The 12,087-nt window shown below is 45.9% G+C and overlaps 1 protein-coding gene across 2 annotated transcripts in view; it reads left to right on the plus strand.

Moving 5' to 3' along the window:
* Kiaa0556 (KIAA0556 ortholog) overlaps positions 1 to 12,087 on the plus strand; it is a 167,406-nt gene that overhangs the window by 83,493 nt on the left and 71,826 nt on the right. For both annotated transcript variants that reach the window (XM_028764277.1, XM_028764280.1), the window contains exons 7-8: positions 1,343 to 1,607; positions 3,680 to 3,811. In XM_028764277.1, the coding sequence (XP_028620110.1) occupies positions 1,343 to 1,607; positions 3,680 to 3,811 (397 nt within the window). The remainder of the gene's footprint in view (positions 1 to 1,342; positions 1,608 to 3,679; positions 3,812 to 12,087) is intronic.

Raw genomic sequence — 12,087 nt, forward strand, 5'->3', positions numbered from 1 at the left:
ATCCTTCTGATTCAGAGCCAGCACCCGAGCATCTTCTCTTCTTCCTGCTGTATGTTTCCATTCTTAGATCTTGTTGATGTTCCTCTTCCTGCCAATCTCTCGTGATTACACCATAATTACCTCAGGCCTGCCTTGGTGATCTTGGCAAATCCTTCATCTTGGCATGAAGGGTACATGTTTGCAGGTGCCAAGGAACATCTTCTGCGGACTTTTATTAAAACTACAACTATCCACTGCATCCCCCCCCCAACAAGATTCACATCTATTTTACTTGTTGAACAACAGATAGACATTTAAGACAAGGGGAAGGAAGGATCCCTCAAACTCAAGCATTTTCAAGGCCAGTCCAGGCCTGGGAGTGATTCTCTGGGTCCAGGCTCTGCCCTCACAGCCCTGGCACAGTCCTCAGAATCTTGCTTCCGTGGGGAGGACAGCATGTGTTTGGGGATGAATCTCTACTGGTCCCCTTCCTGCTGATAGACTGGTACTCCGGCAGCTTTTTTCAGCTTTTTTCTTCATTCAGTCTTCTGTTCCGTTCTCTTAAGTGTGTGTGGTAGCTGGGTGTTGTCAGAAATCATGTGGGCTTGCTGTGGATGTCTGCAGGATTCCCTCCATCGGGCTTCCCTTTCTCCCCAGTCTTTCCTGATAATCCTGTCTCTGCTGAAGCAGCCCAAGGAATCCACAAACTACAGGGGAGAGCTTGCTATTGCTTTGGTTTTCTCTCCAGGATGCACTTTCCTGACGGTAGATCTGCCAGTGGCAGCTTCTTCTGCAAGCTGGGTAGAAGAAAATGAGCTCTAGATCCCTTTCCCTGGCAGTCCTCCCTCAGGTCTGTGTGCTATCTCTTCATTTTCCTCATCTGCTAGAGGAAAGAAGACCCTCAACTCATCATTTAGAAATTTGCGCAGCTGAATACCCAGGTTCAACACTGACAAGCTCTGTGTCCTGCATGATAGGATCCTTCTCTTTCAGCTACTTGTCCCTCGTTTCCTGAGCCCATGCCAGTGGCAGCTCTCACATCCAGGTATCCATCATTAGTCAGTTTGGGTTGTCCTGCTCATCTTAAATTCACATGCAATAAACTTAAATGATGGTAATGGACCAAGCCTCTGAAACTGTAAGCAAGCCCCAAGTAAATGCTTTCTTTTATAGTTACTATGGTCATGGTGTCTCCTCACCACATCCCTCATGTTCGTACCCTCTGACCTTTGCTTTCCCATACTCAAAGCAGCCCCAGCATTTGTCTGAGATGCTGGTGTTTGTTGGGTGGAGTTGTTCTTTGGTTCCACATGTCTGGTTCCACACAAAGTCTTACCTTTCACGTCTCCTGGGCTTTCTGCAGGAACTGAGAAAAGATCTGGGACTCAGCACAAGCCTCCAGACGCAAGGGGACGGCTCCAGTGACGAGTACAACTCTATTGAGGAGGATGTCCTCTCTGAGACCGAGACTGAGGACCCTGTACTGCCAGTCCATGACAGAGATGAGTGTCCCCTTCCCAGCTATGATGCAGTGCTGAAGGATGTCCCCAAGGATCAGGAACTGGAAGGCCGGCGTCCCCAGGTCACAGACACCCTTGTGGTGATGGAGTTTAACCCAGCTTCTAAAAGTAAGCTCTTCTCATGAGCTTTTTATGGCCTTGTGTGTTTCAGCATCTAGTCCTAGGACTTAATGTTCCTCAGTGCTTGGAATTCAGCTCAGAGTAAATTCTAGACCAGGAGTGAATTCAGCTGGGCCCTGAATACTGCAGGAGAAAAGGCTCCTAAAGACTTCCAAAGACTAGGAATCTTCCCATAAAAACTGTCCCCAGTGTCGTGTAGATTTAATGGCATTTGCATTCCAACTGGCCTTGGATACCTGTAAAGGCTAGAGCTGGACCAGGCCCATTGTCCTCCCTTCTTCTCCCTCCTGTCTCCTCTCCCCCTTTCTATTGCTTCTCTTCTATCAGATTTCCCAACTTAGTTCCATTCTAAGGTGGCTTTCAGGCATTCAGAGGCACAGTTGCCTTCCTAGGATTCATGGCCTTGTAGCATCACTAGAAAGTCAGTTTCTTTCTCCCCAAAGCCCAGGGTTGACTATCAAAAATCACAGTAGCAGTCAACCACAGGTCACTTCCAGCTCAGAATTTATTTCTTTGGGGCTGATGCACTAGGCTAGCTAACAGGACTAAGGGGTCTTTTCTCCACCTGTTCAAGTGCAGGATAGATATGGCTAAGAGGAATCTGAGGGATAAGAAGGAAGCTAGGCAGGTAGGAATAGCTGCTGTCCACCAGTTTCTGTCTTACAGAAAACAACCTTGGAAAGTAGAGGGAACACTAGTGGAGTGGGGCACAAGTGGTCAGGGACACCTGCTTCTAGGTGACCTCTGACAGTTACAGCATATGCTGGCAGGGGGTAGGATTGGGCTGCTGTAGCTGTAATAGTCAGGGCAGTGTTCCCTGCAGAAGTAGCACTGAGCCAGCTTTTCTGGGGCAGGGAATAGCAGGCACAGGAGCTCCAAGAGGGGCCGGGCATAGTGTGCCAAAGCACAGGAAAAGAGTCAGTGTGGCCAGAGCCCACTGAGTGTCAGCAGGGGGTTATATTAGTACATACTTCATGCTTGGGTAGTCACCTCCTGGGTTTGCTTGTTTTCCAGGACAGGAGTTCCCTGAGTACAGGAACCAAACACTGTCCTGGCTTTTGGGTCTTTAGGTGTTTTCCCATGTGCCCTTAAGCTTCCTCTCTACACTTGACCTGTGTGTGACTTTGATGTCCTTCAAAGGTTGACATGCTAGTTACACATTTTCCCATATATATTAAGATACAGAAATGATTCAGCACTGGGGCTGAGGCTCAGAGTGAAACACTTGCCTAACAGGCCTGATACCCTGGCTCTAGATTCTATCTCCAGCTCCACAATGTACACAAATTTATAAAATGCCATCTGCCACCTGGCATTGGAAGCCTCCTGTGTGCCACTAGTGCTAAGGGCTCTTGTGGAAACATTGATCTGAAGAGGGTGGGTTTGGCCACCGTCTAAACCTCCAGCCAGGACAGGCCTCAGTTCCCAAGCCTTCGTCAACCCTTTGCATATGCTATTCCCAAATCTGGAATGGCCCCACCTTGGTGGCCCTGGTAATACACTAGTCATCCATGAGAATCTCTCTTCATCCTATCCTGGGTGTCTTTGCTAGCCTTGTCCTCTAGCTACATTCTTCATGACTTCTGTCTGCATCCTATTTCCTCATCTGTTCAGCTCTCCTTCTCTCTAGCTAGACAACGAGCCCTCAAGGACTGTGAATGCATCTTACTATGCCCCTTCATCTCCAAGATGCCCTTGCTGGCACCATTACTTGGACCAATTAAAGCCAGCACCTCATTGGCTGACCAGTCACCCTAACATTCTAAGCAAGTGCCTTACCACAGTTGCTGTCTCTGTGGTACACACACTTGTTAGGAAGGACCTCTCCTGTCTGGAAATGTTAGACACTGAAACCTGTGTCTATTTCAAGGTGTCTCATTTATTTATCAGTGCTGTCTACAAGTATTCCCAAAATCTCCTACTAGCAAGGTTCCTGGCAGAGTAGAGCTCAGTAAATATTTGTTGATTGAATAAGTGAACAAATAGTAAACAAATGTCTGAGAGGAATGCCCTGCTTTCCCTGTGCTCAGTGGCTGACAGAATCCATTGCTTCCCCACAGGTAACAAAATGGACCGGATTTTATCTGCTAAACGAAAGGAGAATGCTGAGGTCTTCATCCCCAGCAAACCAGAGTCAGTCCTGAATCCACAGGCCCCAATTGTGTTCCAAGACCAGGAGAGAGCCTGTTCTAGTAAGTGTTGGGGGCCCTGAGTTAAGTTGGTTGGGATTGAGGTAGATGCTCCCAGTGGGTACCATGATGAAGGTCTTGCTTCTTTATTACACTCCTTGGAGAACCGAGCTGATCTTGAGCCAATGTGTTGATTCAGAGTTCTCAAAAACAAAAACAAACAAATGAGGCTTTGAGGAGGAATTTTCTGCATGGTTATGAGGGTTGGTTCAATCTGCTGGTAGGTCTGTGGCCAGAGGTCTAGGCATTATCTGGTTCACAACTACCAAATCTAGTAATAAGAAAAGACTTGTAAGTAGAAGCCACGGGGCTAGGCAATGACACTGTAGTTGCTTGCTGTGCAAGCCTAAGGACATGGGTTTGATCTCCAGCACCGTTACAAAGCTGTAGCAACACATAACCTGCAATCCCAGAACTGGGGAGGCAGAAATAGGAGGATCCCTGGGACTTACTGGTTGGCTAGCCATACCAAATCAGTTCAGGTTCAGTGAGAGACCCTGATTCAGAAAAATTAAGTTGGAAAGTGATAAAGACACCTGTCATTAATAGCTGGCTCACACATATGTGTATATATCTGTAGATTTGTGTACACACACACACACACACACACACACACACTTCACAAAACCCCACAAGACAGGTCGTTTCCAATAGCAACTAAAAAACTGAGAAGTGAAAAGGCAGGATGACCTTCAGGAACAGTTGGATCTAGGAGATTACTCTGTACCAGCAGTCTACCTCTGACCTTCCAGTAAATACCTGTCTGAGAATGGAGGCCCAGAGAAGCTGGAGAACAAAACTAGGGTGGGAAAGCTCAGGTTTGGCAGTCGCATGGTTGGGGCAGGTCCTGAGTCTCTGCCATTAGCAGTGGAGGGTCAGCCAGCCAGGCCCCAGGGTTTGTTCATGTGCATGAACACAGCCTCTCAGGCCATTGAGACCTCTACCTGTTGTGTGCCACAGCCCAGTCAAGGACAGCCAGTCATGCTCACTGCAGCTGATGTGGTCAGAGAGACACACTGTACCGAAATGCTTTAGGTGGCAAAGATCACATGGAGCATGTCTGCTGGCAGAAGCCCTGGCAGCTTTGACTTTGCTGACTTTGAGTAGAGAGGAGCTGGAAAGGAGGAAGAGGCTGATGGGACAAAGTGAAAGGCTGCTTAACCCAGCAACACTGGAGGAACAGAGTGGTGTCCCCGTGTGGCCTCCCAATGGGCCCCATGACTCCTGTTCATGTCCATGGCATGGGTTTCCTTCTCAGCACAGGAAGGTTTTCTGTTGTTGCCACTCTGTACAGATGTCTCAGAGTCGGGGTCCTGCAGTGGTGGTCATGCTCTTTCCCAGCCTACCTCCTCTGTATCTGGGACTCCACTCTTAGAGGGGATGCACCATGATTATTTTATCCATATGCAAGTAATAACATGAAGAGCCAGTCCTAACAAAGTCCTAAATGAGCCCCCACCGCGCCAGCTTCACACCTTCAAACAGTGCGGTCAGTAGCTACTGCATTACTCATCATAGACGGGAAACAGGCACAGAGACATGAAGGACTCTGTCCAAGGTCACACAGCCAGCAAAGCCAGTATTAAAGAACCTGGGCTGTAGAGTCTCCTTCACTTTTACCTAAGACTCATGCAGCCCTCATGTTCTAAGTAAGCTCTTCTTTGCATAGCGCATGTCCAGTCAGTCTAGCCGTAAGCAGCGTCATTCCTAAAATCCAAGTCGGAGTCATGTGCTACAGCTTTCTTTAGTGCTCATTAAAGTATTTATTATTGTTATCATTATTACTTACGTTTTCCAATGCTAGGTGAGGAACCTGTAGTTTTATTTCCCATTCCTGTGATAAGGTACCCAGATAAAAGCAACTTAAGGGAGAGGGGGCTTATTTTAGCGCACAGTTCTATGGTCCCGTCATGTCAGGGAAGTCAAGGCAGGACCTTGAAGCGGCTAGTCACACGCATAGTCAGGAGCAGGGAACACATGCGTGCACACTCACACTTGGATCCATTTTTCTTTTTGTAATCTTCCAGACCCAACACAGGGAAGGCGCCACCCACTTCTTGGCTAGGCCTTCCCATATCAACTAACATAACTGAGATACTCAGAGACAAGCCCAGTCTGATCTAAGTAGTCTCTCACTGAGGAGGACTGTCACATTGACAATTAAGACTAAGCTTCACAGAACTTCATGCTTTACCACAGTCTATAACCCAGCCCTGATGGATGTGTATTAATATTCATATTTAATATTCACACTTTTAAACAATAAACCATATTTGAACTAAAGTCATCATGTACCCTGGATTTGTTTCCAGAGCTCCTTGAACTGTGCCATGCACAGTTACTTAGATAAATCAGGGTGTTGACGAGAGCATCCTCCACAAGGGCAGGAAAGGTTGCTCCAGGCTCTCTCCCATCTTCTGTAGCTCTGTGGTTTGTGGCAGAATGACCCAGATCATGGCACTCTCCTGGATATGTATCTCTGTTCAAACTTAGCAGTTCGGTAGTCACCAGACACACTGCGTCCACCCTGTGACCACATCTTAGCTACATCATTTGCAGAGACCCTTTTTTTTCCAAATGAAGACTCAACCATATACACTGGGACTAGAATTCAATTGGTCTGTGTGTGCATATGTGTATGTGCTGTGTATGTGTGTATGCATGTGTGTGCATATGTGTGTGTATAGGTTTCTGCAAGTGTGTGTGTGTTGCTAGTGACTAAACCAGAGCCTTGCATATATAGTACCACTGAGCCACATGCCTAGCCCATCATCTTCTTAGAAGATATGATTCAAGATTCAACTCAGCTCTGTCACTTTGGCAGAGCCTAATAAACTAATTCATAATCTTCTTCTCTCCCATGGCCTAATACATTGAGGAGACATAGGAAAGGGGAAACGAGCAGGAAATGAGAAGGAGTCCAGGGGTGGATGATGGGTATCTGAGGTGGACACATTTCTGGTTCTATGACAAAGAAATACACAAGCACATAGGAATCCACATATTACCAAGTCATCTGTAGGAAATCCTATTACCCAGAGTTCCTGGGAGTTGCTCCCTAGATGCTCTTTGAGATGAAGTCCTCACTTTGAAGAGTTTATCAGTATTAAACATAGTTACCATGAAAGGTTATTGTTTTCCCACAGGCTATCCAGTATACCTGGCTCGCCTACCAGCCAAATATCTTAAGTTTGGTAGCTGAGTGAAAGTGGAAAAATGACCTTGTTACCACAATGTTCTAGCTACAATTAGCTCACAGTGACCAAAGGTGTCTTCAGAAGCCAACAGATTGATGACCAGGCCAGACATATATGGCTTTGCAGACAGTGCCACAAGGGTACAATATCTCTCAGTAGACCCAAAGGAGTCTGAGTCTCTCTTTCTTCCCAGGATGGGGAATCATGATCTCTTGCCTGACCCCAGGTGAAGTACTTGGCTTTGTTATGGGTATAGGTTGCAGGAAAAGTGTATTTCAAACTACAATACTAGGCAGAGGGAGCTGGAATGTTTGTACCACTGAGGGTGGACTGCTCGTGCATGTTAACTTGTGTTTGTGTGGTTGTTGTGGTTTGGGTGTATAAAAAAGACTTCTTCAGTCGCTCTTGCAAATGAGCCTTTCATTGTTACAGTTACCTCCCATCACTTGTGTCACGTTGCTTTGCCTTCGGTTTCTTTTGGCCAGTGTTTATGGCCAGTATCTTCCTTTCATTTTTTTCTTTTCAAACTTTCTACATCTTTATATAAAGGTTTGTTTTTTTGTAAGCAGGATGCAATTGGCTTTTATTTTTATCCCCCAACAATCTGTGTGTTTTAATGGGAACATTTAGTCCACTTACATTTAATGTAATTGCTGATATATTTGAGTTTAAACCTTCAGTCTTATTATCTGTTTTTTATTTGTTTTGCCTGTTTCACATCTCTCTTTATCCTTCCCTTGCCTTCTTTTGAACCAATCGCTTTGTATTATTTCTATTTTCCCTCCATATTAGCGTGTTAGTTATACATTCTTTTATTCTTTTACTCATTACTAGAGATTGCAATGTACATTCTTGACTTATTAACATCTACTTTAAATTAGCACACTTGCCGACTCTAATTTAGTGGATAGACCTTCAGCTCTAAATGTTTATTCCTCTCCTATTTTAAATTCTATCACTATTCATTTTAACTCCCTGCAGGTTTTTAATCCCATTAGGCATCATTATTATTGTTGTTGCTGTTGTTTTGTACAGTCAGTAGCAATTTTGAGGCATCTACACTGTTAACCTTTCCACACCCTTCACTCCTGGCTGTTTCTAGGTCACTCGCTCTCTCGCTGTCACCCCTTGAGTCCATTACAAGCCATGCTCAGCTTCCAGCTTGTGGCAGCTCTTCTCAACATCATGAGTACCTTGAGGAGGCCTCCCAGGTGCTATGCTCACCTTCTGCCTGTCTGTTCCTGGCCCTGTTCTGTTTTGCAGTTCCCTCCCTTGTCATATCTTCAAACAGATTGCTTTTTATAAACCCACTTTTGTGATATTCAGACCAGAGTTGTGGTTCAGTTTAATGAACTAGTCTGCCATTCTAAAAGAGTAACCCATATCCTACGCTCTCTAAAACACTGAGTTTCCTCTTATTCCTTTCTCTTTAGCTAAGCCCATACCACTGACCTTATGGCAATTAAATATGCAAATAACACGTGGCACCATCCCTCTTCCTTGCTGTCAATGTCCCTGGTTCTCACTCCTAGCCTGTATTGCTCCAGTGTCTAGCCATAAGCTTTCTAAAAATACTGGAATCTCCTCCCAGAGACCTCCTGTCTTCTGGAAGGTGATTGAACATTTGTCTTTGATGCAGAAAGTTTGCCGTCCCTGTTGTCAGGGTGATCTAGGAAAGTGATATATCAGAGACACTTCTCCCAGATAAACCACCAGCTGCAGAAATACAGTAACACCCTCAGCATGAGTTGAGTTAGAGGATGCTGACAGCCCTGTAGTTAGTTAGTGTTCCTGTCCAAACACCTGCAGCACAAGCACCATATGTCAAAGTCCAGAGTCTCATAACATTCCAGTCAGTCCTCATTAACATCGAGTGGTAAAACATCAAACTGGCTGGGTACATTGGTGCACACCTGCAATCCCAGTACCGGAGAAGTGAAAGTAATTGGACCAGGCATTCAAGGTCAGACCCAACTGCATAGTGAGTGTGCGACTAGCCTGGGCTACATGAGACTCTGTCTCAAAAAGGAAAGGAAAAGGGAAGAAAGGAAAGGGAAAGGGGAAAAAAGGGGGGAAGGGAAAGGGAGAAAGGGAAAGGGGAAAGAAAGGAAGAGAAAAGAAAAGAAAAAGAGAAAAACCAAACAGCCTTAAGTAACAAAGGAAGTGAATCAATGGCTCACCACAGATATAAAAGCCCATGTCTATGGGGAGGTCTAAGACCTGTAAGGTCCAGTTGCTCAGGCTGTTATTAGAAGGCTCTTTGTTCTGAACTTAGTTGTGTTTTCCTCAGATTAAGTGGTTCTCAAACTTGAACTTGCCTCAGAGTGGTGGAGCTTCCCTCAGAGTGGTGGAGCTTCCTGTCCCATACTATCAGATTCATGGCTATAAATGCTTAAGCCTGTGTTTCCGAGAGTTCTCAGATGCCTCTGTGGTTGCTGCTGAGGAAGCGCACTGTGGGAGCCTCTTCTCACAGACAAGCAGTTTCCCTGGTAACCAGAAATGGCCCAGGGGCTCCAGGCACCCTTTCCCTTTTTCTGCTGTGCAAAACTAAAGGGGGAAAAGAATGTTCCTTTCCTAATAGTCACAGCGTGAGTTCTAAAACCTTATTTTCTAGGCCAGTCTGCAGCCTCTGTGGGCAGGGAGAAGAGTACAGAAGGGGTCCTTCCCCAGTGACATCACGGGTGCTGTGAAGGTCCCTGTGTCAGGACAACAGAAGCAGGCATGTTCCTTCCGATGTTGGAGTTAGTCACACAGGCCATTGTGCTGAAGCAGCTGTAGCTGAGACAGAGAAGATACACTATGTTTTTCCTACTTTTCTCATTGCTGTGACCAAATGACTGACAGAGGTAACTTAAGGGAAGCAGGATTTAATTTGGCTGACAGTTTCAAAAGATTTCTTCCCCAGTCACTTGGATTGTGTTTCCTGATCTATTGTAAGGCAGAACATCATGGTGGCCAGAGTGTGCCTTGGAACAACTTCTTCATGGTAGACAAGAAACAGAGGAAAGGGGGAATACAGGAAGAGCCCAGTGCAAGACCTAGGCCTTAGGGACATGTCTCTAGGGATTGACCTCATTCAACTAAGCCCTATCCCTTCCCTTGCACCAGCTCCCAGGACTGCCATCATATCTCCTTAAAGAGATAATCTGTTCACTGGGTCAGAACTCTGAAGATCTAGACTTGTCAGGAAACACCTCACAGTCACATAGAAGTGTGTTCCAGTAGTCTCCCAGGCTTATCAACTTGACAACTAAGATTAGTCATCACATGCTTCCATAAGAAAATGCATGTCACTGGGTCTGTCTGATAAAACTCAGATCAGAGCTGATAGGATGGATGGGTAGATAGACAGATAGACAGACAGACAGAGAGGATTTATTAGAGTGGTTATCAGGGTGGTCCAGCTAGTCCAACAGTGATGAACTTGCCAGCAAGAACAAGTAGACAAAGCGCAAAAGCTTCCTTCTTCCATGTCATTTACATAGGCTGCCACCAGAAGGTGTGGCCCAGGTTAAAGGTAGACCTTCCTACCTCAAAAGATCCTGACTAGAGGTGAGTCCTCCCACTTCAAATAATTTACTGGAATTCCTTCACAAATATACGCAGGCACTTGGGTTTTAGTTAAAATCATCAAGTTGACAACAAAGAACAACTATCACAAGCAGAGCTGAACATGCCCAACCAAGTTCCTTGAGATACAGTAACCGGCTGGCCACAGGGGTGAAGCCATTCTTAGCCACTTGTCTGGCTACTGCAAGCTCACTGCAAAGCTGTGTACCTGCAGGCTCATATGGCATAATAAGAGAATCTATCTGTGGCTGAGAAAGATATAACATCCAAGAAGAAAGAGATGTCATTTTCATCTAGATCCATAGTTGTCTTCTTGAAAATCATACAGCAGGTATGTAGGAAAAGATAGCAGCCGAAGAATGAATGTTCAAGTGAGATGATTCGGCTTCCTTGTCAGCTTGACTGGATTGAGAGTCATCTAGGAGACAAAATCTTCAGGTATATGTGAAAGTGTTTGCAGAAAGGTTTAGGTGAGGTGGGAGACCCACCCTGAATGTGGAGCAGCCCTACTCCATGGGCTGATTGGGAAGAGGAAGGGGAACTGACCACTCTTTCATCTGTGATTCTTGACTTTGGGCACAGTGTTGACCACTGTCTCAGCTTCTGCTGCTACATCTCTATTATAATAGACTGTTAACCCTCCAACTGTGAGCCAAGATTCCTTGAGTTGCCTTTTTACTATGCATTTGTCACAGCAGAGAGAAAAATAATTATTATACAGGGCTATAGGTAGCACCTGCCATGGAGAGACCCCAAACAAACTAGAGTGTGCCTCAACAAGCCAGGCATGCCAGCCATTGATTATCCCTTCCTAATAATTACTCTGCAGTGAGATATGTAAACTAGTAGTCCTGTTACTCATGATCCCTTTGCTTTAGCTTCCTGAGTGCTGGCACTGCATCTCCTGGGAAATGCTGTGATATCCCATTGCAGTGTGACCTGTGTTCAAGGTGGGGAAGTCTGTAGGCATGGGAGAAGTAGTGTAGTGATAGGAGCCTCTTACAGTGTAGCCGGGGTGGGCAGAGGTCAGCAGGGAGAGACTTGGGTGCTTTAACATGGCTCTCCTCACGTCTCACTTAGAGTTTGGAGATGAATGTGAGCATCTCCCACAGCTGTCTGGCATAGTGCGGTCTCTAAGCCAGTGGACATGCTACAACAGAGGGAGGACTCACTGTAGAAGCCGGAGTCCTTCTGCCTGATGAACTGTCGGTGCCACTTCCCACTGCAGACTTTCATTGTCATATTGAGCTACTATTCTGAGGCTTCCCAATAAAACAGACCCTCTCCATATTTAGGTGGCTCTGTTTTCTGGGGGTTCACTCCATTTTCTTAAGGCTCATCTTCTGTAAAGATCTGAATAGGAAACATCCCCTTGGTCACATTTGATTGGTCTGTGGCTGTTTGGGGAGACTCTGGAAACTGGAAGACAGGGCCCAGCTGAAGGAAGTAGGTCACTGGAGACAAGCCTAGACAGGGACCTTGCTGTGGCCCTTTCCTCTCTCACTGCTCCTT

This window comes from Grammomys surdaster, unplaced genomic scaffold (assembly GCF_004785775.1).
Source record: "Grammomys surdaster isolate TR1022 unplaced genomic scaffold, NIH_TR_1.0 142, whole genome shotgun sequence".
Taxonomy (NCBI): Eukaryota; Metazoa; Chordata; class Mammalia; order Rodentia; family Muridae; genus Grammomys; species Grammomys surdaster.